General features: G+C 44.1%; 1 protein-coding gene across 3 annotated transcripts in view; it reads right to left on the reverse strand.

The window, feature by feature from the left end:
• Window positions 1–107: 107 nt before the first annotated feature.
• Window positions 108–27,221, reverse strand: part of arhgap4b (Rho GTPase activating protein 4b) — a 36,661-nt gene continuing 9,547 nt past the window's right edge. The window contains exons 3-24 of one of the 3 annotated variants that reach the window (XM_036530605.1): window positions 26,530–26,701; window positions 26,222–26,384; window positions 25,628–25,690; window positions 24,307–24,480; window positions 23,933–24,061; window positions 20,716–20,937; window positions 18,278–18,379; window positions 16,038–16,223; window positions 15,764–15,848; window positions 15,440–15,467; window positions 12,641–12,668; window positions 12,033–12,093; window positions 11,071–11,148; window positions 9,710–9,838; window positions 9,341–9,446; window positions 8,500–8,727; window positions 8,337–8,392; window positions 6,530–6,701; window positions 5,832–5,930; window positions 4,549–4,698; window positions 4,305–4,383; window positions 108–3,859 (exon numbers count right to left, since the gene is read on the reverse strand). In XM_036530605.1, the coding sequence (XP_036386498.1) occupies window positions 3,662–3,859; window positions 4,305–4,383; window positions 4,549–4,698; window positions 5,832–5,930; window positions 6,530–6,701; window positions 8,337–8,392; window positions 8,500–8,727; window positions 9,341–9,446; window positions 9,710–9,838; window positions 11,071–11,148; window positions 12,033–12,093; window positions 12,641–12,668; window positions 15,440–15,467; window positions 15,764–15,848; window positions 16,038–16,223; window positions 18,278–18,379; window positions 20,716–20,937; window positions 23,933–24,061; window positions 24,307–24,480; window positions 25,628–25,690; window positions 26,222–26,384; window positions 26,530–26,701 (2,708 nt within the window). In that variant the 3' untranslated portion in view covers window positions 108–3,661. Of the gene's footprint in view, window positions 3,860–4,304; window positions 4,384–4,548; window positions 4,699–5,831; window positions 5,931–6,529; window positions 6,702–8,336; window positions 8,393–8,499; window positions 8,728–9,340; window positions 9,447–9,709; window positions 9,839–11,070; window positions 11,149–12,032; window positions 12,094–12,640; window positions 12,669–14,047; window positions 14,145–15,439; window positions 15,468–15,763; window positions 15,849–16,037; window positions 16,224–18,277; window positions 18,380–20,715; window positions 20,938–23,932; window positions 24,062–24,306; window positions 24,481–25,627; window positions 25,691–26,221; window positions 26,385–26,529; window positions 26,702–27,221 lie in introns of all 3 variants that reach the window. The other 2 variants (XM_036530604.1, XM_036530602.1) reach the window with 2 other exon arrangements.

Here is a 27,221-nt window from a genome sequence, read left to right on the forward strand (position 1 = left end):
TGTTACTGTGAGCGAAATTCATAAACCATTAACCAACAGTCAGACACAAGTCAGAATCTATATCATTTATTATTATAATATTTTTAACAACAATAATTTGAGTGACATCAGACATAGATCGAGGAGAGGCAAGTGCTTCAGAGAGAGTGAGCAGAATCGGAAGAATTCTGGGTGAATATTTGCGTGGTTCGTGTACAAAAAAAATTGTTTTGGACACAATTTTGCATCTGGCTCAGAAAAAGTGAAACCACACCCTCCCTCCCCTCTTTCATTTAGTTTCACAGTGCGGCCATATTCCACGCCTCTTTCTCTCCATCCTTGCGTACAGGTGCTGAGCAGGCCCTCAGTCAGGGGGCCCCCCGCGCTCCTCCGCGGCCTGCTCCCATTTGCCGTTGTCCTTCAGCGGGTTTTGCGCGTGCGACACAATTTGCTGTGCAGCCGTCTGGAAGCAGCGTGTCTGCGGTGCAAGGCTGCATTTGGAGGGATGTGGTGGCAGAGAATGAGCATTTGTGACTGTCAATCTGGGTGCTGCCCATGCAGGGATCTCTCTCTCGCGTGTAGATGCTGAAGTGTGTGCTCACCAAGGCCTGGGTCCCCCACGTAAAAACCCGCCACAGCAAAGGAGAGGGCCGACTGCTCTGATGTAAAGCAAATGACATCACATCAAATGCAAGTGCGACATTCAGTGAGGCTTCACTGAATTACCTACTTTACTGAAGAAAAAAATAAAGATTTGTTCACTCTCTTCGATTTCTCCCAATCCATCAGTCATAGATTTTTAAAAATGGCAAAAATATGCAGATAAATTAAAATGTCCTAAACATATAATCTTTTTATTATTAAAACTGAGCAAAAATTCAAAATATAGCTGAAAGCAGCAATTATGGCAGCCAAGCACGGGCAGAAGGCTGTGTGGGAGTAGCCCTGGCGTCCAAGCAAAAAATGAGAAAATTTGCAGATTGCCCTGGGCGATGTTATCAGACGCAAGGGTGATTCAGCCACAAAATGGTAGCTCAAATCACAAAAATACAAAAACAGGTCAACAGTTACCAAACAGAAGAAATGAAATCCAAGATGGCTGCCACACCATACACAAAAAAATGTACAGAGCCCCTAAAAAATGCCCCTGCTGTGACAGTACCAAATTTCACCTAATGCAAACAAACCATCAAGGGTTTATCACCTTGAAGCTTCACAAAAATCTGACTGGCTTGTGGTGGCAATATCTTCCAGACAAGTTTAAAGTGAATCTGCCCACAGAATTTTCTGCATTTTACAAAACGTTCATGTAACTGTCCGAAGGTTCCGTATGGCGGAAGTTTAAAAAATATGGTTGTAAGGAGATACACAGGCACAGCGAGTTCCGTGAATTGACTGCGAAGAGTATATATGATAAGCATGTGTTAAGCATGTGTAAACAAAGCAAAGCATAATCCCACCATGTGGGCATTCACTGCCACATTTGATGAGTCACTGTTTGGCAGGGCTCACCTACAGCATGCCAGTATACACCTTCCATCAGCTCAGATCTGGCCAAGTGAAGGAGGAGCGCCTGGTGAACATCTTAATTCTGATGGTGGGTCGAGAAGATCAACATAAAAATGGTACAGTGACCCTAAATCCATTTTTGTGTGATACTTTAACACCAAAAAAATGGGAAAGCATTCTTTCATGTTTGCCGCTTTCCCATTTTGCAACAGAAAACACAACGACGGAAGAAGGTGAACTCCAATTTGTAAGCACTCTGAAGTTGGCAAAGACCCAAGAGGAATGCTTTCCAATACCCATGTAATCTAAAGCTGCCATTTCTGGGGGGCACAACTTCTTCTGGCCCTCTACAAACCTTTCATATTTCATGATGACTGCTTGAACAGTCCGAATCAAAAAAAGAAATGGTCAGAAAAAGGCAGAGAAAAACTTTTGGTGCTTAGACCACAAATAATAATGCTAACATTTACACTGGGAGGTGCCTATGCAGTTTTGCTGCTTCAGACCATAACCAACAAATAATCCAAAAATAAAGAATAGTGTGCCTACACACTTACAGTGCTTGGCACCCTAATAGAAAAAAGATGTGGCAGAGTCACAGGACGTTTTGTGGTGACTTATGGTGCCTTCTAATTCCAGGAGCCACAGGTTAGCTTTCAAGCAAGCAGCAAGAAACAAACACACTCAGGACCATTTCTGGACTGAAAAATGCACATATCCACATTGTTTGATGCATCATAGTAAGCAAACACATTGAACAATACCTTTCCTTTTGCTTTCTATGAAACTAGGTGGAAAAAAGAACTATAAATTGACGCACAAAGATCGGTCCTTTGTTTGGCACCGTTTAAATGCAGCGATACACATCATTGAATCCACTCAAATGCCATTTGTGACTTTCATTTAAACATAAATCCATCTTGTGGACAAAGCAAAAAAAAACATATTGTGCGATCAAAAAAGTTACACCTTCCAACGTAACAGTTTTCTTTTGAGGAATGCCTTACTCACTGCTCTGAACCTTATATGAAAGCATAGTTAAAAAAAAATCCACCAGGCCACTGCTGTGCACATGACATGAGAAGGTAGCTCTGGACTGGCTTTAATAAGAGGGCTGTGCCAGCAAACACACAGTGTTTCACAACGTAACAGCCTCGCGGTGAGGGAGCGCTGGCTGGGGTTGGCTCCTCTGAGGAAAAATACTGCTGGAACTTCAACTGGGCTCTGAGCCATTCCGTGCCATCTTGAGTTCGCGGTAACTGAGGAAAAAGGCCTTCTGGGCACCAGCACGGCCGCAGGACACCCCCTCTTTCTCTGCCTGCCACTAACACGAGGACGTGTCACTCTGGCTTATTCTCTGTGCATACATAATTACAGAGAATATCACAGCCCCATTTCTGCAGATACCTCTGTCAATATATCTTTGACAGGAACTGGTCCCTTCCCATGACAACACACCCTAGTGCTACTGTAACACAATGGTGAATACTCCACTGAACGGCACTGCATTGTACAGAATGTGGGATGAAATATGAAAAGGAGACATAACAACTCTAATTCTCTGGAAAAAAAGATATTTCTTTACAACTCTCCTCCACTCCTCTCTATTGCCAGCCTTCAGTCCACACTTTTTTCAAAGTCTTGTTTTTCAATTTCCCTTTCCCACCTCTCTTCCTCTCCCCAACACCTCTCAACTCTTTCCAGGGTTCCCACTCAGATCGCGTTTATGTTTTCCATGGCTTTTTAGTGACTTCTTAGGGAAAGAAGTTAGATTTCCAAACTCACAAAAATCTGTCACACAGTAAATGCAAGGGGACTTTCAGAAGTATTTTGTTTCTGTGCGAATGCACACTCTCAGATGTTCTTGGCAGTGAACACTGGTCAAATGTGATCGGTTGTGTGCATATTGTACAGACCAATGAGAAAACCACTTTGTTAGCAATGTCAGTACACCAACACTGCTAGACTTGACAGTAAAACACGTCAAGCTGGCAAGAAAGACTGAAATATGTTGCTATGAAAGAAATGAATTGCATTTATCTTTTTAGATGTGGACAGTGGGATATTTGATATTTCCATGCCTATCCAGGATGAAAATGCTTTCAAGGACTGTAGGAACCCTGTTTTTCACTCCCTGGCTTTCATCCCCTCTCCCCTCATCCCTCTCCCTCCCTCAGTCCTGCTGATCAGCGGGTTTGAACAGGCCCCTCCCCCTCAGGACAAACCCTCCCTTCTTCTGCACAGGCCGCGCCATAGAAGGAGAGGGGGAGGAGGAGGACGAGGAAGTGGCCGAGGCCGTGACGCTGGGATCCTGGGGAGGCTGCCGAGATAGAAGCTCCTTAAAGACGGAGTTCATCTGCCGACTGACCTCCTGCGAGGGACAGAGAAAGGAGGGAGCAAGAGTGAAAGAGAGAGATGGCGAGACAGAGTGAGACACTCAAAAGATGTATAAAAAGAAGATTCACAATCACTGACAAAAAAATAATCCAATATCTGTTAACACAACTAATAATTATATGATGGGATACTTGTGATGGTGATTGATAGCATAATTTCTGCAGTTTTGCTATTGGCAACACTGGTACATGCAGGGCTAGGCAATGCTGTCCCTGGAGTCCCAGTGTGATAATAACTGATCCAATTATGTAATTAAGTGCTCAGAGGGAACTAAAAGCAGAAGCATCTCTGTAAATTCTGGGTGAGGGTTGCCTGCCTCATCACACAGAATAACTGTGACTGAACTACAGAGACATTGTGCAGCTGCTGCTGATGCAGCTCCAGTCCACTGCATCAGCAATGTGCCCAGCGCCTCTGACCTTATCAACCTGGATTGTCTGTCTGTCTCCGCTCCCCGTCTGCCGCACGCTCTCCAGGGTGTTCCTCCGCTCCTGGGACCTGAGGGAGAAGAGAGGAGGGTGAAAAGGCCTTCCTTCAGAAACCGCAGCTCGTCCCGCAGAGAGCTGAAGGTGACATCCTTTCTGTTGTTTGTTATGGCATGCTGGATGTTGATTACAGTGAGGAAGGCAGCGTTATGAAAGCTAGGGCGTCAGCATTACGCACACTGGGTGCTGGCGTGGGAGGCCCGGGGAGTGGGGCGGCAGGATGAAGCGCCCCTCGGGCAGCGGCAGGTTCACCTTCCGGACGGGGCTACTGCTGCCCCCTCCTCTCTGTCGGCTGGGGAGGGAGGCACTGTCACTGTTCACCCTCAACCTGAGAGAGAGAGAGAGAGAGAGAGAGAGAGAGAGACAGAGAGAGAGAGAGAGAGAGAGAGAAAGCCACAGAAAGAGAGAGAGCAGACAAAGGATGGAGAGACAGGCATAGAGAAATGAAGTGGGGGGAAAGAGAACATGAGGGAAACACGGGAGGGAGAAAAACAGATGGGAGTTAGAGATCATAGATAATAGTTAATTCCTTTAATTGGTTTTTACTCTGGGTCCTTGACCATGGATTCTAATTAACTTCAAGGCTGTGGAGGGGCCATTCTCTGATAACAGACTAAAACCCAAGGAAAGTGCTTGGTTGGATAGACTAAGCATTTATCAATCAACCAAGTTGACAGGGCCAACTTTAACACATTCCTGAATTTTCTTATTTGAGAACAATATTCTTCCCTTGAGGGTATATCAAAGTTTGGCTGTCATCAATATCATGCACTAATAATAAGTCTTATTCATCAAATACTATAAATGATAGAAATACTGCAATAAAATGAGATCATGGAATCTAAAATCAATGTAGCAGTCACAACATGCTATGAGAATTACATCACTAGTTCTACAATAAAGTGGCCTGTAATTATGTAACAATAGGTTACCAGACAACTAAGAATTAAACATACTGACAAGATCATAAATTCACTTGGAAATTCTCAAACCACCTTGGACCTTGATTGCATAAGTAGCCACCAGGGGGAGTTCCGATGTGTTTTTTTAAACATGTAGCTGACTTTAGTTAGCAAGATAACTTCTGCTTAATTCCTCCCTCACTATCTAATTCACCTCAAAGCCAATCAAAGCATTCCTTCAGAACTGCCTTTCTAGTTGCTGTCCAGGGTTCCTCTGCTTATGACCCCTGAGGGAACCTCACACTCTAACATTCATAACTCGAATTGCACACGCCACCATCTCTGATTACAATTAGATACTCACACATTACGGCAAAACACCCTATAATTCCTAATTACAATTACATCTAACATCACTTATTACAAGCAGTTCTAATTGCAGATATGAAATGCTCTCCCTTTCACACCGTGGCTGCCTGATTAGCGTGCATGTGGATGTCTGGTCTAGTAGCTCTAGATCCAGGACAGGGCCAGACAGTAAACAGAGTCCTGTGGTTACCGGGTGCTGTGTTCGGCAAGTTGCTGATCATCGTTTAGATTCCCAGTGCTTCCCCCTCTCCCTTCTTCCCTCCTCGCTCTCTCCTGCCTGCGAACCGCCCTGCAGGAGGAACAGAGGGAGTGAGAGGCAAGGACATGGCATGTTACTCTTTCTTTTACACTGTTACATTCATGCCATACTTCCAAAGTCATATATTAAAGTCTAGATTTAGCAAAACAGTCTGCAGTCTGTCAGTCTGCACAAAGGGAAACTCAAATTAGCCACCCTGGTCACACACCTCATCACCTGGGTGACTGAGTTAAGGGTTAAGCATCTATTTCCTCTTTTTGTCAAACTTTCTTTGTGTCCATAGTTGAACGGGGAAGTGAGGTTCAGTGTGTTTTTGTTCATTGCAACATACTGCTTGGCAGTATGTGTAAATAGGGCCACCATAAATACATGTCAGAGTTTGCCCTGTTGCAACTGTAACCTTTTAACAGGTTTACACTGGACCTGGGTGTTCACAGGGGACTGTGGATATGAGGGTGACTATTAAGGTACTAAAAATTGGCAGCCATTACCTTGATGTGTGGCCCTCACAGATGAAATGGGTAGTGGCAAATGCAGTTCAGAGAAGTACCCCAATGACACAAGGAATGAAATACTGTGTTCTGTTGATGTGAAGTGGAGCAGAAAGGTGAACCGACTGCTCAACTCACCCTTCAGTTACGCTGATGTACTTGTGTGGGATGAGCCCTTTGACTCCACCCACTTCACCTCTCCACCAGTCAGAAGAGGCCTTGCTATGCAGTAGGAGGTGATCGCCCTGCTTAAATGACAGCTCTGCTGGAGTGCGGGCATTGTAATCAAACATGGCCACCGCATCCCACTCTGCAAAAGCAGACAAAACAAAACATAGCACAAGAGATGACATGAAGCATTGCCACTGAAATTTGATGGTGCCAAAATTCAGCTTCCATGTTAAAAATCAGCAACCGTCACAACATGCAACATGATTGATATCAAAACATGAAATCTGGACTCTAAACCACTTTAACATACACTCAGTGACCACTTTATTAGGTACACCTGTACACCTGCTCGTTGATGCAAATATCTAATCAGCCAATCATCTGGCAGCAACTCAATGCATAAAAGCACAAAGACATAGTCAAGAGGTTCAGTTGCTGTTCAGACCAAACATCAGAATGGGTAGGAAATCTGATTTAAGTGACTTTGACTGTGGGATGATTGTTGGTGCCAGATGGGGTGGTTTGAGTATCTCAGAATCTCCTGATCTCCTGGGATTTTCATGCACAACAGTCTCTAGAGTGTATAGAGAATGGTGCAAATAACAAAAAACACCCAGCGAGCGGCAGTTATGTGGGCGAAAAAGCCTTGTTAATGACAGAGGTCAGAGGAGAATGGCCAGACTGGTCCAAGCTGACAGGAAGGCGACAGTAACCCAAATAATCACACGTTACAACAGTGCTATGCAGAAAAGCATTTCTGAACATTCAACACATCGAACATTGAGGTGGATGGGCTACAGCAGCAGAAAACCCCTCTGGGTACCACTCCTGTCAGCTAAGAACAGGAAACTGAGGCTACAGTGGGCACAGGCTCACCAAAACTGGACAGTAGACAATTGGAAAAACATTGCCTGGTCTGACAAATCTCGATTTCTGCTGCGACATGCAGATGGTAGGGTCAGAATTTGGCGTAAACAACATGAATCCATGGATCCATCCTGCCTTGTGTCAACGGTTCAGACTGGAGGTGGTGGTGTAATGGTGTGGGGAACATTTTCTTGGCACACATTAGGCACCTTAATACCAATTGTGGATCATTTAAATGCCACAGCCTACCTGAGTATTGTTGCTGGCCATGTGCATCCCTTTATGACCACGGTATACCCATTTTGTAATGGCTACTTCCAGCAGGATAACGTGCCATGCCACAAAGCACACGTCATCTCAAACTGGTTCCAGGAACATGACAATGAGCTGACTGTACTCCAGTGGCCTCCACAGTCACCAGATCTCAATCCAATAGAGCACCTTTGGGATGTGGTGGAGTGGGACATTCGCAGCATAAATATGCAGCCGACAAATCTGCAGCAACTACATGATGCATGTCAGCATAGAGCAGAATCTCTAAGGAATGTTTCCAGCACCTTGTTGAATCCATGCCACAAAGAATTCAGGCCATTCTAGGGGCAAAGGGGGTCCTATCCAGTATTAGAGAGGTGTACCTAATAAAGTGGTCACTGAGTATATGTACCCACCAGGGGGAGTTTGGTTATATGCTGATCCAGTTCCTTCAGATTGTGATTGGCATGGTGAGTGGTTTAACAGTTAAGGGACAAGAAAGTCACATATTGTACAATAAATATCCAAATATTGCAGGTGGCTTTATACAGAAAGCCCTGCAATGATACTGCCCTAGTTCCTGTTCAGTCCAACACCCCCTTACCCATAATCACATACAGCCGGTCTGTACATGTGAATAAGTATGTGCTCTTACCATCCTCGCTGTGTAAGTGTTCTGACTCCCCTTCCCCCTCCTCCGTGATTGGCTCACTGCAGAAACACAGAAGAGCAACAGCACACCAGTCAGGTCACCCGATAGCCCCCCGGAGCAGACCCCACCCCCTCCCCCGCCTCTGCCGGCACACTCTTCCTCTCACCAGTACTCCTGCTCCAGAGTCATGCACTTCTCATAGACGGGGCCCGGGAGCTCGCCCTGGCCGGGGAAGATGACCTCATGCTGGAGGATCATTGTCTTGACCAGGGCGTTGATCTGGGGCTGCAGGGTGACGGCATCGCCCGTCTCCGCCCCCCTCAGGAGGCTGGGCCCGAAGCACACGGCCAGGTTGTAGGGCTGCATCATGTTCTCGTCACTGTACTGAGACACGCTGCACACGCAATGCGTGTAAGCACGGACAGAAATATGCGCACACGCGCACACACACAGACACACACACACAAACGCACACACACGACATACATACACAAATCAATATTCCCTCTGAGTGTCCTGCACTATACTGGTACATTTCTGAAAAATAACAATATCAATACTGACACATGCATAAATCAATGCTTCCATAATAAGAATAAGAATAAGAATAAGAAATACTTTTATTAATCCCGAAGGAAATTTGAGTGTCACATGTAGCATGTAGCAATATGTAGTACTTCAGTTGTTCTGTCACGTATATGTAAAAGGATGGTATAGAGTACATAAAGTGTGCAGTAGAAGATCCTGAAGTGTTTAACAGCCTGCGTCAGTGATGTCATCAGAAATGTCAGTCATACCAAATTAGGCGTGTTTGACCAGCAGAAGGCAGACTTTAACCAGACCTCACAACCTCAGGTCCTTATTCAAGTTTTTTCCTCCTAAGTCAGGAAAACAAACTATCCCAGATCTGTCTCCACCCTGCTCATCATCTAGCTCAGACACAGAGAGAGGCAGAGAGAGGAAGAGAGAGGACAGGATGAGAAGGGTGGAGAGGTGATTTTACTCACTGGTGGAGGAAGGCGAACAGGTATCTCATGACTATGACGATGGGCCGAGGGAAGGAGGTGATGATTGACTTTATGCGGGCAGCTCTCTCTGTCTCATTCTCTATCTCTGAGGGAGAGAAGGAGGGTCACATGGCACCAAATATAAGCAACGGTGCATCAGGATGGGCTCACAGGCACAGATAATGAGCTGAGAATATGCTTGCATGCATGGATGCATACACACACACACTCACACACACACGCACTCACACACACACGCACACACACACACTCACACACACGCACACACACACGCACACACACACACACACACACACACAGACAGCGTGGGGCACACAGAGAGCGGAGAGTGTGTGTATGGCGTCTTACGGACACATTCCATGAGCTGGCTGAAGCTCTCCTCTGGGAAGAGTGGCTTCTCCAGCCCTCTGAAGTACAGCTTCAGCACTCCGGCCACCGAATCGATGTCACAGTCACTGTCCGTCAGGGGGTCCTCTCCTGCACAACCAGCGTACAGCATGAGATCAGCCAATCCATCCATTAGTCCCTCAATCAATCCTTCAGTAGCAATGAATTTGTTATGGCAGAACTGTATCATCCCAACGCGCAACAGGCTCTGTTTTCCAGAGGGAACTGAAAAGCCAGAAAACTCAGCCACCTGGGGAAAAGCCATCAACCTGCAACAACTTCAGCTGCAGAAATAAATATTTCTGTATACGTATAATGTCATCTACATATCATTGACATATTTCCATTACACAAGACAGAAAGTCAAACCACATACATAGGGATCAGAAAGCTGAGAAGAACTTGCACTAACTGTAAATGAAAAGAGAATGCCAGTGCCGCAACAAGGCCGAAGGGAAGAGGCCAGACACATTGTGCAATATAGGACAATATCACCGTCTGCCGTCGCAATATATTCAGACTCAGTTCCTGGTTTACCAACTGCCAGGAGAGTCGCACATCAAATGCCACTGTGCTAGAGCAGGAGATCCCACTGAGATGGGAACATCTTTTTAAATTCGTTTACCCCTTTACATAACCCTAATTTGGAATAGCCTATAGTATACCGTAGTAGGCTTGTCTCACCCTGACCACCTCTGATACACTCACATGCAGCCAGCAGTTGTTTTTTGCATTACGAGTCAAATGGCGCGCTTGAGCAGAGTGGGTGCCATTGGAGGTTAGGTGCCACTCCACTGATGTCATCCAAATAACTAGCAGGCACCTGAGGAATTGCACAGTGCCTCAGAGCAATGAGATGAACACCCTCTGCTTACATACCCACCCCAATCCTCAGGACAACAAAGCCAACTTGTTTCACCAAAGTAGACTTCCAATCATGCTCAGCTAATGACACAGCTGGGACTGAATGTGGGCCATAGGATGGTAGCACCTTTAAAATATATTGAAGAGATATACATTTATGGATTTAATGTAACTCTTTGGGGGACATGACTCAATCGGACACTGGCCTGTATTAGGCCCTTGGGCATTAGTACAGAGATCCCTGACCTGCATATCTCAAGCATTCCAGCTGCCCAAAAACACTTATCCTGGATAAGTTTCAGCTTTTTGCACATAATGGTAGGATTCAGAGTTTTCGGATCCATGATCAGAGTGTGACTTGTGAGGGTGACCTTTACGTCTGTGTGCACTGGCAGTCAAAGTTAAAAATGCGAGAAATCGCAGCATCAACAGGAAAACGACCGCAGGAATGTTCCTACCTCTCTCAAAGGCATCCCTGATGTGGTTGACCACGCTCTGGGAGCCAGGCACTCGGAAGATCCCCTCATGGTGCAGACCTGGTGATACACACACACACACACACACACACACACACACACACACACACACACAAAACACATAAACAACACAACAAAAATATAGTCTGATAAATACCTTGAGCAGCACAACTGTATAATGTTCAGACCAACACAGCACTCAACACATCACCAGTACTCTGCATGTTTAAATACACTTTATTAATCCCTGTTACAGCCTTTCACATTTTTAAAAGGGATTAATTAATTGAACTACAGAAGCCATTTCAAGATGAGTTCTGTCAGCAGAAAAAGAGGACATGGGGTGGTAATTACTTCAAGGTAAATTTCACTCGCACTAAGAAGTCTTCACTTTTGAGAGTTATTAATGCATTCACTAATTCACTAGGGGTCATAAAGTGTATTATTATTTGCCTTTAAGAAACAGAAATAGTAGTAGAGGAGATGGTTTGTTCCTTTTAAATGTATGGGTGAGCATGATGACATGAAGTAAAGCTATATGTCTATAGTTCCGCTTTCTTTAATAGCACAGGAATCATTCAGTTCTACAGTTACTCAAAAAGTGCATTTGAGTACCTACCTTTAGTGCATACTGTGTTTTGCAGTGTTTAGGTCAATACAGGGTCCTTCACTGAGCAGGCACATGCATGGGTATATTTGCTGAATTTTTGACCCTTGAAGCATTTATTCAGTACAGCAATGGTTACAAAAGAACTAACAGATGTACAGATTTGGTCATGCAGATGTTTTATGAATGTACATGTGTTGTTCATTTGGCCTTATGTTATGTACCTTTGTACCTTTGGTAGGTCAGTGTGGATAAGAGCATCTGGCAGAAGCCTAAGTGTGGATCACAGCACAGTATGTGTGCTGTGGTGCATTACTCTGCTGTTCTGTTGGCTCACCGTGAAGGTTAATGAAGCGAATGCAGCTTTCCACCACTAGGGGGATTGGCTGTCCTGAGCTCTGGGAGACGCAGAGAGATGGGGAGGGGATGAGAGTACAAGAATTAAAAAAAGGGAATGTTGCCCAAACAGAAAGACACATACATCAGCGTTTCCCCTTTCAGCTCTCCAGAGCAAATATCTTCAAACATTCCCATTAAAACATTCCCACCGAGCTCTTTGTTTTAGTAATTAAATGGTGACCATCTTCACAATTTTACTAACAGGTATTTTTTTCTTTTGCTTGTTTCATAATATGCTCATGCTCATGTTTTCTGGGTTGTGTATCCTCAACAAATTACAAAAATTAAAGAAGTTATATAGCTTAGTACCCTCTTTAAGAGTTGTCCAGCTTGTTAGTTGTTGCACTTAATTACTTTAAATTGATTGTTTGAATGATAAGTCGCACATTTAATTAGGAGCTCTGTTGGAATGAAGCCAGCAATTACAGTGGGTCCCCATGACTAAGATTTAGAAAACACCGACATATGTGATATAGCTTAGCGCTGACACAATAGGGCTCCAACATACGGACACACAGACACACGCACGCACAGAGAGAGCTGTACCTGCGTCCTAGACATTCTCCTTCTCCTCCTAGCGGACACATCCAGCAGAGCAGAGAGAGACAGGGAGAGGAGGCAGAGGAGAGAAGGGAGACAGACAGATGGACAGAGCAAGAGGCGGGGCAAGGGACAGACAGACATGTCCACAGAGAGGGAGACATACAGACAGAAGAGAGAGAGAGAGGGTTAGACGTGAAGCAGCAGAGCAGGGCTGTGTTTGGTGCTGAGGTCCCACATTACATTAAGTGGACAACACGGCTATATAATCGCTGTCAATGGATGCACACATTGTTTTGCATAGTAACAAATAAACTCATGTAAGTGGTCTCCTGTCACTGGCTTCATGGCATCGAATTCAAAATATGATTCACTTTTTCGTTAGATAACAAAGCTGACAATATGGGTTAACTCTTCACCCAGCTCCAAACCCACCCTTTATTTTTACTGTACAAACAGCAAACAAGTATTTGTTGCCTAGTGTGTGTTGTTTATCATAGCAACATGGTAGCTGTTTGTGGTTTCCCAGGTCTCACTCAAGTGATTCCAACGATTACATTACATAGATTACATAGACTTGTTGTCCACTTAAATAAAGTGTGACTGGCCACCATAGAGCAGGATGTGGACAGTAGACTACAGCAAACCGCAGTGACACTGCAACAGACAGCAGCACGCTACAGTGTGCCACACCCTGTCGAGAGAGAGAGAGAGAGAGAGAGAGAGAGAGCCGGTATCTGGTGAAAGAAGAGCAGATGGCAATAACATTGCAGTACGCCACAGGAGAACGCTTGGCAGTGGGATTCTCTGTTTGGCAGTGCATTGCACAGGAGATTTCAGTGGAGAGCAGGACAGTATATGGCAGAGAGATTCAGTCAGTGCAGCATCAGTGTGTTGAATAACGGCAGAACGTTATTTGGCAATGAGCTGGAGAACAGTTGCAGTATACCGCAGGACACTATCTAGCGATGGTATGTGATATTCCCCCAAAAAAGAGGGCAGGATTCGGCAGTCAGCTGCCTCAAGCTACAGAGACGAAAACAGTAGATGGCAGTAGCATTCACGGCCCACACAGGTGTGCTGCCATCCGATTGGTCTACTCTGACTGAGCAGATACGCGCCTATGGACAAACAGCTCCATTTTAAATATGCACTAATGGCGCTTCCTGATGGCAGGCTGGTATTTCTGTCATACCAGAGTGCAGTAAGGAATTTTTGGTTTTAGCCAAGCCTAAGTTGCAGTGGATGTGTACCCAGGTCAGCACACCCGCGTGGGCAGGGAGGGCAGGCCGTCCTCAGACAGAGAGACAGACGGTCAGTGGACGGGGCGGTTTCAGGCACACAGCAGTAGAGTGGAGGATGAGGCTGGAGGGCAGGCCGGCGGGGCATCCGGCGAGTTGCAGTGGGGGGTACCTGGATGAAGGAGAGCATGTCTCCGGCGAAGAGTTTGTGGTTGTACTGGGAACAGGGCCGCGCCTTCCGCACGCGCACTGACCTACTGGATTGCGTTCTGGGAATATATGGGAGCAGTCTACTGTGACACTGTGCCTTTCTCGCTCACACATCTGCACACGTGCACGCACACACACACACACACACACACACCTGTACAGGGAAACACACACACACAGACACACACCTTCAAATCCAACACCGGTCTCAAATCAAAAGCATTCAGTCATCTACATCACTTTATGTAAATAGAGCACACAAGTATGAATTTTGAAAACAGACACCAGCTACTGCATTGCAGTTCTTTTCAAACCTTTGAATGACACATTTGAGCAAACATTTTTGTTTTTTAGACAATCTTTTGAGTTCAGCATTTAGTGAAATAAATTTAAAATATTGCTGTGAGAACAGAATGAAAAGCAAAACCAAAAACCTGAAGCTGACTGGACTTCTAAGACTCAGATCACACAGTATTTTACCAGCTGCACAAGGTATAGGGGGGAGGACATCCTGCCTTCTGTGTTTGTGATACATATAATCTTCTACCCCGAAACATGACAAATCACACAGCAGGACATAAACCACTGTGAAACTGACAAGCCTCCTCCACAATCCCAGTGGAACCACTGCGGCTCACCACACAGCTTATAATACAGTGATCGTATTATGGTATGTGTAGCTGCATCATAGCACTCACCACCACACCAGTGTAGTCAGCGGTACTGAATGGCCTCCTACTCACAGTCATACTGCACATACTGAGACAGCGGGGCATAGTAATACAGAACACAAGTGATGGGGACTTGAGGACTAGCCACAGGCTGTGAAAACATAACTGTTCCCCTTTATGAATGTTCGGTTCCACCGTTTCATGACTGTTCCCCTGATGAACTGTTGAGAAGAACTGATGCCTTCTTATGTGTAATGCCAATGCTATCTTTTCCATGATTATTTTCCAGGGGTCTCTTGACCACTTGGGGTCAAGGGACAATTTACCAGCTTTTCTTGTATTAGCCTGGGTTTTTCCCTAGAGAAAACACACTATGCTATATGTACAGTGCTTTGGGACGACTGTAAAACTCTTGATTGACTTGCTGCATTGTTATAACCATGGGCATTAGCCATACTTGCACCCCTGCACCGGTTTTAGAATCAGACCTGTTCTCAGGCTATGACCACAGCCAATTGGCTCTGAGGTTGGTCCCAGACACAGCAGTTCCTACTCCTACTCCACTGCCGGTCTCCTACTGCAGTAGATTATGAAAGAAAACTACATCTGTTATAGCAACTGGATACTGAGGAGAGAGGACAACGGAGGACAACACAGCAATTGAGGTCACAGTGTTTGTTTACCTGGAGGGGTCGCTGTCAATCGCTTCAGCTGGAAGGAGGAAGAGGAAGTGAAAAGAGAGAGGGCGAAACAGAGAAAGAGAGATAACGATCACAATGATGAAAATGAACATTTGTCAAATACTGATGTCTACAACGCTTTTGCTGAACTGCACTGTACTGCTCTGTTTGTATTTACTGAAAAACACTTTAAATGAACTTAAAATTGTCCTGTATAAGGGAGTCAAACATAAACAGTAAAATATAATATAATTGGAAATATAAATTTGCTGTTATCTGCTTGTTGCCACGTTGCATGCAGCAGGGCTGAGCAGGGGTGAGGTGTACCTTTCGTTATGGCCTCCTTCAGCAGGTCGTGTTTGGCCTGAAGTTTGGAGATGAGGGAACTGCCACTCAGCTGCTCCTTCACTTTCTTTCAGTGAAGAAACATAAAGCGCATTAGTAGCACTGCTATAACAACATTCACCTTCCTCCTCGCCCCCCTCATATTCATCCTCATCATCGTTCTAAATAGTTACATTCATCACTTTATTTCCTCTGACCCCATGGAGTAGCAGGGTTTTGGAACCCACGCCCGGTCTCCAGTGGCCAAAACCCTCACCGTGAAGTAGTAGCTCTCTGTCTCCTGCAGGTTGGCTCTGCGCTTGACCAAGCTGAGCTTGCTGCTGGGGGCCTCGCCGGCACCCTCTTGTGACTGGGAGGTGGTGTGATCAGGGGTAGGGTTGCAGTCGTCGTCGCAGACGCTGTCCAGGAGGGCGGCGTGAGTGGCCCGGAGCGTTTTGCTGACCTGTGAGAAGGGAGAGCAGCGGGGTATTAGGGGTGCCCCATCATTGGTTGTAATACGGGAAACAGGTGTAGAATGGAAATAGGCTTGAGTGTGTCAAAGTAATATTGTGTAATAATACTGCTTGATGTGTCGCTGTGCCCCACGCCCCTCCCTGAAACTTGCTGTTCTCAGGCTATGCGCTGTAATGGAGTTTTGTAATGGCCTTTTGTATATATCAATCACTATGTTGCCATTAGTGTGAGTTTATGCTACTTTAAGAAGTCAATTTTCAGTTTTTGTGTGACATGCCTAATGGAAAAGGCCATTATGCACACAAAAAAGTTGTTTTTAACATAAAAAAGTTTTTAGTGAGTAAGGGAAAATGCCAAATAACTCAAATAACTGAAATCCATTGTAATTCACAGTTAATTTACTCTGCACATTAAATGCCTTAAAAAGTCCACCATTCTTTTGTACAAAGGATTACATCATCGCCATTGCAAACAATTCGTTATTGTGTGTTATAAGGTATTGTTTTTAACACAATGGAAAATTCTCAACATTGTAATGGAAACATAGCTTGTCAGGCAGACTGTTAGTCAACCAGAAATTGCTAATTATATTTGAATTTGCAGTGCTTCTATTTGATATTATAGTCAGTTTTTATGTGTTAAAATCATAAATATTATGCTATATCAATTTAAGATCTGTGTTACCGTCACTAACATGCTATTCTTTATTTGGGAATTATACTGTATTTGAACTTGTACATTGTTGTTTTCATTTGACACTTATATCTCTTTTAGACATTGAAGATGTTATTATTAGTATTATTGAATTTCACTTTCTTACAAACACATTAGAGAAACTTACTGCTCAAGCCGTTTTGGTTTTCCCAATGTCAAATGATATCTTTGAGACACTTCATTTAGGTTTTATAACCTTATTATGGCACAGAACCATTTCTTAGGTTATCAATGATGTATTTTTGTTGACTGCAGCTTTCTCTGTACAGTAGTGCTTCTTGACCTGAGGCACCAGATCTTTTTGAATGGACCTCAAAGCACTGTTAAAAGAAGTGCACTATCCCAGTTTAGATCATACTGATCCAATTTTAATTTGCACTCAATGAAGAGTCTTTCACTTGATAAGTACAGTGTCCCACAAAGTGCAGTCTTTTGTTGTTTAAAATGTTTCTACTTGTACACTAATCATAAATATTTAATTTTCTTTAACACACATACCATACACAATTCTAGGGAACAGTGACACTTGGTGTCTACAGATCTCTAGACTGAAATCAAGTCTTTGAGAGATAAGAGTTTGGATGATAACTGATTTCCTGCTTATGAATTCCGATAACTGCTATAGAAAACTCAACCTGAATGGTAACTTACTAATTTTCAATCTCCTTATGAAAGATCTGAGGATACAGCTGACCCAGATCTCTTGAAATTTATCCATCTTTTGCCATCCTTGTATAGAAAAACCTGAAATCCCCTTGCTACTAGTGGATGGAAGGGCCCAACACATAACCTGCCATATCCTGGCAACACCCACCCTTCCAACCACTGAACAGCTATGGCTTTCTGTGGTGAGCTGGGGGACATTTTCATTTACAATCCTTCATTGAGTTCTATTGCACTGTTTTCTTTTCCACTTTGCAAGGAGTGTTTTTTTGACCGCTTTTTCCTGGGGAAGTAATTTTCCAGTTTTTTCCATAATCAGTGCTGGGTTCTCTAGTTTTCAAATTCCCTCTGGAAAATGTCCTTGTTCCAGTACTGTCCAGTAAAACATACTTTAACAAATAAATTTGTACTGATTGATTGACTGTAGTCAGCATATTAGTTATTGCATTTACGAATGCAAGTAGTAGCTGTTAGCGGGCTTGCTCCTGACAGTAGATAATAGCACAGTGCTGCCTTCTTAGGTGGTTTTAGTTGCTAAAAGAATTGCTCTGGTTGCCTTGCACTTGCTTAATTGCCATTGATTGTGGACTGAACTTTCTGATGCTCAGTTAAGATCTCCAAACAGGGTCGTCTGGCAAAGAAAGAAATACACTCATGAATAAGTACCTCTTCCGTTTCCAGGGTGACAGAGGCCAGCCTGGACTGCAGCTGCTGGAATCGGGTCTCTAGTTCGTACCTCACCTGGCACTCCGCACTCACCTCGCACACCTGTGACGGACACATGGAGGACACGCCCACACTTATGTCATGCTTGAACAGACAGAGCTTTCACAGAGGTGGAAGAGGAGCAAGAGGAGTAGCAAAGATACAGTCACACAGACACACAGATGTCTCGATGGATTGCGTACCCCACAATGACTAGAAATCACATGAAATGAGCAAATCATGTTATGCTTGTGTGAAACAAATCAGAGCCTTTCACAAGTGACTCAAGGTCCTTATATTCTGTTTGAATTCTGGGTGAAACATTTTTTAGAAAGCAATACCTTGTTCCAGTGTGCGAAATACCTGGTTGCAATTGGGGGGGTTCCCCCTCCCCATACCTACCAACATTTAGGCTTCAAAATACAGGAGGTTTTTTTCAGCAGGGGGGTTGTGGATAGTAAATACATAAGTAAATAAATAATTGTATGTAGTGTGTGGATTGTGTGTGTAGACGATCTGGCAACTTGGGTAATGTCAGACAAACATACAAAACTTATGGATCCGTGTATGACGATTATTCATAATAAAGTTTGCCATGGAAATTATGGGAGTTTCCCGGGAGAAACAACAAAACGGGAGGGCGCTGGGAGATGGCCTTACGGGAAATACGGGAGAAATACGGGAGAAACCCGAGAAAAACAGGAGTGTTGCTAGGTATGCCCCTACCTAGTGCTCCAGTGTTATGCTGAAGTCTTACACAGACTCAATACGCAATATACAAGATTTCATGGATGCAAGCCAAGGCAATCAACTAGGCTATACAAGCTTTGCACACACATCACCAAGGCTTATATCGTTAACATGACTTAGCAATTTGAAAAAAATATGTGCTTAGTGCCTAACGGAAATAAATGCCATTGTTTTATTCACTGATGTCTTGATTCTCACTGAATCATTGGATGAAGTATAGACATCCATTGGATGACGTATAGACAAGCAACTAGCATCATTAGCGATGAATACTTCGTGAGCAATTCAGCCAAGAAGAAGAGATGGGAATTTGGACGCAGACTGCGTCTGTCGGGGTTTAAGGGTTAAAAACCATTTTTAGTGACAATTGCAAGTGACAACTAATTTTTTAAAGATTTTTCCAGAGGCCCCCCAAAATTTCACACCCTGCCTTGTTCTGTACTTAACAAATCGATTCAGTTTGACAGGGGTCAGGGCATGCACAGCTTAATGCCAACAAAGAGTGGTCTTCACTCAAGCACTAGTTATGTCTAAGACCAAGAGTCAAGAGTGTAAGGCTGTAAGACCAAGTTCAAGACCAAGTGGAGACAAAGACCATCTGAACACAGAGCCAATCTGGAATCAAAGACATAATTACACTAAATCCGACCAACCTCAAGAGAATGAAACCAAGCCCAAGGCCAAACACATTTTCTAACACCAAGGCCAAGAAAAACACAGACACTAATGATTTCCTAATGGATTTGGTGCGTATTGCAGGTATCCTGAGCCTTTGACCTTGATGAATATGCAATTCGTTCTTGTGTATATGTATTACTGGGATGAAAATCTGAAACAGAAATAGGATTTGCAAATTTAGGCCATTAGATTTACACACTATTCACAACTAACCACATTTTCACGAATGCACCCGCATTGGCTATTGTGCAATCAGTTTTTCTTCAGGTTGTCCACTTGTTATATTAAGAAGAGCAACTTAACCATACACATTATAAGATTCTAATTTCTGTGTTTCTATGTCTTATTTCATCATCACAATACCGTTTCATAATTGTCCTCGAAAAATGTTTGTTTTTGCATTTTCCTCATGACTCAGTCCTCGTGAGGTGCTGTCAATTGCACACTGTAATATATGTCGCTAACTGCAACTATAGGGTGTGTCGTTTGAGTGACTGCATAATTTTCTACTTTTACTTAACAAGTCTGTAACTCCATGCTGACTGTGACCACTCTGAACCTGCATTTTCTTACATCGCACCTGTCATTCTAGTAAATCTGTCCCTAAGGTTTGAAATTAGGGGTCTGCCAAGGCCAAGCCTTAAGGATTGTTTACAATCCCTTACATTATTGGAACTGAAATATGACGTTTAAAAAAGGTAAAGTATTTTATGTGCTGGTGTTGATTCAGTTTTCTGATGTGGCCTTGTAAGGCCCGGCATCAGGAGAAAATACAGAGGGGTGCAAATGAAACCACAGGGGGGTACAAAAAGTCATAAATACTATGTATCTATTGGGATATATGGAGACAACTGGGGGGTGCACTGAGGTCCATCTGGGGATGCAGTGCACCCCCATAGGCCCGGTCCTGGGCCTTGTTGTGATTTTTAAATCAGTCAGCAGTGGTCAGCTGGGTGGCGCTCTCTCGGTACCTGGTCGCCCTCGTGGGGCAGGTACTGGAAGCGGAAGGGCAGGCAGAACGTGGTGTTGTGGGCCTGCAACAGAGCGTCTCTGTCGTGGCTTTGGTCGAGTCCGGTCACTGCACTGTCCAGTTGCTGCAGCCCATTCTTCAAGTTCTCCTGGATCCGGTTGCGACTGGACAGGAAACCACGCATCACCCGCGACAGCGAGAGGTGGTACCCTAGATCTGTACACTGGGGGGGAGAAACGTGTGGATACTGCATGAGTTAAGCTGCTTCGATAACAGAGCTTGCCATGGCAACAGAGTGCTCCCGAAAAAAGAATCCCACATCAATACAGCAAACGGAGGCACATTGTACAATGTAGCGATTCAGAAAAAGAAGTGTGGCAAATCACAAGTTGATTCAAATGGCTGGGGTTGTTTTGAAGATGGAATTTCCATTTCATACATTTCAGCAGACAAATCTATCTTACACAGCAGGACTTTTATCTGTGCATTAATATTACTTAATGCTTTATGTACATGCTCTTTCACTTAAGCATGAGTGGCCAGTTTATCAGATTCCTTGAAACACAATGCTGAAGTAAATGACTGAAATTTATATACTGTGGGATTTAATTTGATGAAATTCTTGATATTGACTCATACTAGTCAGTCAAGTCAGTAGGCTACGGCAACTAGTCACATAACCTATGAGTAAAGCCCTCAGTTTTTGTAGACCACGTGACCCCTGTATTTCGGCATTTATCCTCCAAATGTACCGGTAGCTAGTCATTCTTCAGTAGTGTTAACAATCTGCACAGTCATCTGACTAATTATAAAATTAGTGTTCAGTTAAGAATAAAAACATAAAAATAATAATAATTTGGCCAAGTGGACAGAGCAAAGAAAAGGATCCATTAAGATGACCGTTACGAACAACATGCGCCCAATTTCAGTCTTTCCAAATTGGCATTTCTTTTTAATGTTCCTTTAATATTGAATAATTTATTTGAAAGGTAAATTTTGTAATTTAAGAAGCTAAAATAATAGGGCTACTTTTGAATTCATTTACTGTTTTTGAATTTTATGCATTTCAGAGCCATACTGTGGTAGGCTACATGCTACCAATTGTGGAACTCAGCAAAACACAGTAAATGTTATGGCCATAGCATAACTTCAATATTTATTGTGGAGAATGTCAATTTAGCAGGTTTGCAAAATGTGTCTGTGTCATGCTGTCTTTCAGATGGTACTTCATGTAATAGTAAAGAAACGATGAATTGTTTGCCTGTGAAAATGATGATGGACAAAATTTTGTTATAATACAAATTTTCAACAGTGTTTGTTGTTGTGGCGGATGAGAATTTTTCATAGTGGAGAAAAAAAAGGATAAGCTTAAATTGTGTGCATTTCTGAACCGATAAATAATAGATGGGCCAATTCCGTCAGCCAACCAACTTCATCAGAATTGTCTTCCACGGACAGCTGATTTGCATAAAAACAAATGAGAAGATCTGGTCAAAATACCTGATAGTAAATCTATAGTCACGGGTGAAACGGCAGATGTGACATTTGATATTTGTTTCATTTGTTGTGCAAGGAAAAACTATCATTAACAATTTGAAAGTCATCCTTGCTGTGTAGCTTATGTAGCTTACTGAATCACTCCTCAGGTGCAGGTGGAATCAAAGAAATGTTTACAAGATATCACGGTTGATCTCAATAATGTGACTGCATGTGTGGTAACAATGCAATGATTATGTTAAATTATGTTATGTTTCATCATAAGCAGGGGAAAGAAAGAGGGGCGATGGGGTAGAGGAGGGATGTCCTGACCAGCTGATGCTGAAAGGAAGTGGTAAGTGGGATTTTTATAGCTGTGGACAGGACTGGTTTGTCTAGGTTTGATTAACTGCATAGGGATCGCCTGGAAAAGTACCTGCCGAATCTTCATTTGTAACTTCAGATAATGACATTTTGATGCCAACATGCCCCTGCACAACATTTCACACACATTGCCTGCGGTTCTAAATAGTCCGATTGAATAAAACACGTGACAGTGTCAGATGTAAACATTGCTGTAATTTGTCTTTAATTGTCGGTAATTAATTCATCGATTCAGATGATCGGGAGGGCGCAATCAATGAATCAATGAATCAATGAATGAATGATGAATGTCTTGAAAAAAACATGCTGTATCGAGTAAATGCAAGAAAACGTGCTAAGATAAACTGAAAGCTCTACCTGTGAGTGAAGGGGAAGTTATTCTGTGCACCATCTAAAACATTACCCAGATGCTCTTTAAAAAGAATTTGCTTTAAATCTGTAGTTTTTTTTTTTTTTGCTTCTAAAAATGGAAGAATAACCTTTATTTCAAATGCAGAGATTAAAGAGTAAAATGTTCAGTTTTGTTGAAATATGGTTCAAATACAAATGTTCAAACAGGAAATGCACTGACACTGTTCCATGTGTGCTGTGTGTACTAAACAGAAGGATGAAATGCAAACCCTCAAACATTTCCTGGCTCAAAGGAATCAAAGAGATCATACATCAAATCAGACATTGCTTCAGCATTACAACGTCAACCAAATGATCTGGATGTAAAATTAGAGTCCCCATTTTATTCACATTCTGCATGCTCTTACGAGCAGGTTGCAAGTGTAGGAAAATGGAAAATGACCAAGGAAAGAGAACTACAGACTTGTTATCTAACCGTCTGCTATCTCATTATCTACAAACTAACAAAGATGCAGGAGAATATTAAAAATTGGTGATTCAGAGATGCTTGTGTGCATATCTAGCTGGGTAGGTAGTTACTACGTGACCCAGTGCTAGACAGTTAGCTAGTGTAAACAGTAGCAAACACAATGATTACACTATTTTTGGGGTCATATCTACACTGTATCCTACTCTTTGCCAGTGAGCAACTTAAGATTGTGTTGGATGGAGAGAGAATAACTGAAAGAAAGTCATCGCACTGGAGTATGACTGATGGACTAATGATTTAGACTATTAGCTTGTAGACATTTCTAATTCCCGACTACGTCACAGAGACAATACAAGGATCTTTTGATGTTCAGGGCCAGGCTGCCGGAGGGCTCTCACACAGAAAGATATGCAGTGTGTTCCTGCATCAATTAGAAGCTCGCCAAAGACAGAAAGATTCACATGAAAACACACAGCCACACGTGCAGGGAGGCACTAAGCGTATCAACAAACAGGAAGACTCAGAAGAAGATACTCACGTCAATAAGGGTACAGATGTCCTGGAGATAATACTTGTTCATTGAGGCGTTGGCGGCAGCCAGGATCAGCAGGTAGTCATTGCGAGCTTTAGTGCACTTCAGCTGGGTCTCCTGGACTTTTCCCTGTCTCTGTATATAGACACAGACAGACAGACAGACACACACACACACACACACACACACACACACACACACACTTTTTGGCATTTAGCTTGCAGACCACCAGCTTGTGCCATGTTCTAGTACTGAACAGCACATAATGCTTCTGACAATTATAGCTCATTTGACACACACTGTTTGATTTAATCATAAGTATCACCTTTTTATGGTAACTTCTCTTATGGTATAAATTATACAGGAAAGTACTATTGTACCTTTTCCATCAGTCTCTCCATTTTTCTGACAGAGCTCCGCCTTTGCCCTCCGGATTGGCCAATGCCCAGGTCAGAAGATTTGCCGGTCTGTCGTTCCTCCAATCGGGCGGCTTCCTTGAGCTTCCCCTCGGCAGCTAGACAGTCAGTGTGGTACTGGTGGTAAGTCTTCAAGGCCTGGAGTTCACAAAAATCAGGGATTCGACAGGTGGGAATCCAGACACATTTGAAAAAAAAGGAATTACATCCATTCCATATGAGCACACAAAGCAGACGGCACAATGATTTCTGAAACTGCATTATGATTTAGAGCTGCAATACTGCAATGCCACTCCTTGTGAATAGAGTGGCAGAATGGCTTGAGCTGTTGTAGGGGATTGTTCAGAACAGAGGGGAGGCACTGACTGTCAATCAGAGATTTGGGTATACAAAAGCTGCAGGGCCGATGAGTGACAGGAAGTGAAACGGCACTGTGAGCAAGCCTAATGTCTTTGGCCCCCCAGAGCTGGGAGAAACAGGCATGTCTGAGCCTGAAATGAGCGCAGCTCTGTGAGATCAACCTCAAACCACCCCAGCACTCCCCCCACGCCACCCCCAACCCAGCCCCATTCAACCAGCACGCCGGGTGCCACAGTGCCACTCAGCCTGGAGGCCTGTGTGAAGTGCCTCACGGTGATGGGCAGCCTCTGTCTTGTTGGGGCTGGTTTGAAGGGGTGGGGGGGGGGGCACAAGGGCCCGGCGAGCTCAACGCTCCGACAGGCAGCGCTGCTCGCCCTGTGCCTCCAGGAGTTGCTCGGGCAGATAAATAAATGAGCGCAGAGTGTCTCTCAGGGGGAGCTGATTGGACAAGGCAGGAGAGCTGAGGCTTCTCGGGGTGGGGGGTAAGGGGTGCAAGTGGAGGGAGAGAGCAGCTCTCCTGGAGCAAGTTCAGTACACAGTGCAGATACCACCAAATAGCCAGTCTGTGAAGTTATGCTGTTTCAAGGGTCTTAAAATTCCCACCGCTAAAAACCCCTGTGGGGGCCCCAAGTAGACACCAAAGAAAAGCGCAAACAAGCACCACTGTTCCAGCCCAGACCACTGATATAACCAATATGTAACTCAAACAGACTTAACACTGGCACTCAGACAAAGACGTACAGCGAACTGACTTTCCATCAAGCCCTCCAGAGACAGGTGCCTGTCTGAATATCTGGACAGGACGCAGGATATTGTTGTGACCAAGACACGACTGGTTGTGCCTCCTATTGTGCCCTTCACCAAGGTCAGGCAGGGGTCATTGGTATAGAGATCCTCTGTATTTTTCTCATCATATTTAACTCACCATCTGCAGCTCCAAGGTGACTTTAAGAAGCTCATCCTGCATCTGAAGACCAACCTCCTTACTCTAAACAAGAAAGGGAGAGAGAAAGCATTGCGGGTTAATATGCGTAATAACAGGGTGGTGTGCTCTGTAACTGACACTTATAGATACACAGAGGAGAGTGCACAGAAGCCCACTCCACAGAGGAAACCAGCTCATAACACTGGCAAGCAGCAAAGAGAAGACAGAGATTCTCTTTTTAGATGGCCATGGTTTGATTGTGTCAGTTCTGTTTAAGGAAACTGAGGTCTGTCTTAAAACAGAGCTAAAAATATCCATACTGACACCATACTATTATCAAAAAACATGATCAAAAATAACAGCAAAAAATATATTAAAAACATATTTTTTACAACTTGCAGCACTAACTAAAATGAGTTTCAGTGGTAGATATATTGAGAGGATAATTCTGAGGCGGGAGCTCCTCTGTAGTCCTGCATTCATAGCCCTGCTCATCGGAATGCTAGTGCCATGCTCCTGGAGCCCCACTGGTTGGAACTATGTCAGGGAGGTAGGAAAAGGGAGGGAGGGAGACAGACGAAGTGAGGTAGTGACCCGTTTGGCCAGGCGGTGCGTGTCCTCCATACAGTGGGAGAGCCTCTGGGTCAGGTTGTTGCTGCAGTACTCGCTCATGGCGCTGTGGTCTCGGCTCTCCTGACGCGTTTGGGTCAGCAGGACCGACCAGCACTGGCCCACAGACTGCTCGCTCTGTTCTTTCCTGGGGGACGGAAGGGAGGGGGGATGCAGACAGTGTTATGAATTATGAAAACGAGACCTCAGATCACAGCAACTGTCTGCGAGCCTGGATGATTCTGTTTGTGCATTCTGCAGCACGGTTCGGCTCTTTTCCCCACTCTGTTTACCTCTTGATTTTGCTGGTGAACCTCTCTGTGAGCTTCTCGAGGGACCGGGCATACTCCCCCTCGATCTCCCCGCGTCTGCGCAGGTAGTCGCTCAGGTCCTGCAGCAGCTGCGTCTTCTGCTCCAGCTGCGCATCCAGGACCTTCAACTGCTCTGAGAGCTGACTGCGCACCTCTGGAGAAAGCGAGAGATAGGAAGGATAAGAAGCAGCGAAAAAGAGAGAGAATGCATGGGTGACAGAGACAGATGACAAAGAGAGAGGATTCCTTCAGCTGATATTGACTCTCAGTTGTTGACCAAAGATTCTAAGCAAATTGGAGAGCATGGAGCAGTCATTCACTGTTAGGAGAATAAAACCCATCGAAAATGTTCGATGGACCAATCATTTATCACCCAGCCTACTTATGGCCACCTGCTTATGCCCAATGAAACACTTTCCCTAGTGTTGGGGAATAACAGAGAACCAAGGGGCCAGGAGAGGTAAAAAAAGGAAGAATCAAGGCATACAGAGCAAACTATTTTACTGCACGTCATTGTAGTTTGCACATTACACTGCACTTTGAGTGTTATTAATGGGCACTCATTACCAACACAGGCAGACAGAGATGGACACACCCGGATCAATAAGCCCACACATCTATTGAAGGAGTTTCTGTCTGCCTCATAGCCTTTGCAGAGGAATTCCTTTTAATGT

The sequence above is a fragment of the Megalops cyprinoides genome, chromosome 6 (genome assembly GCF_013368585.1).
Source record: "Megalops cyprinoides isolate fMegCyp1 chromosome 6, fMegCyp1.pri, whole genome shotgun sequence".
Lineage (NCBI taxonomy): Eukaryota > Metazoa > Chordata > Actinopteri > Elopiformes > Megalopidae > Megalops > Megalops cyprinoides.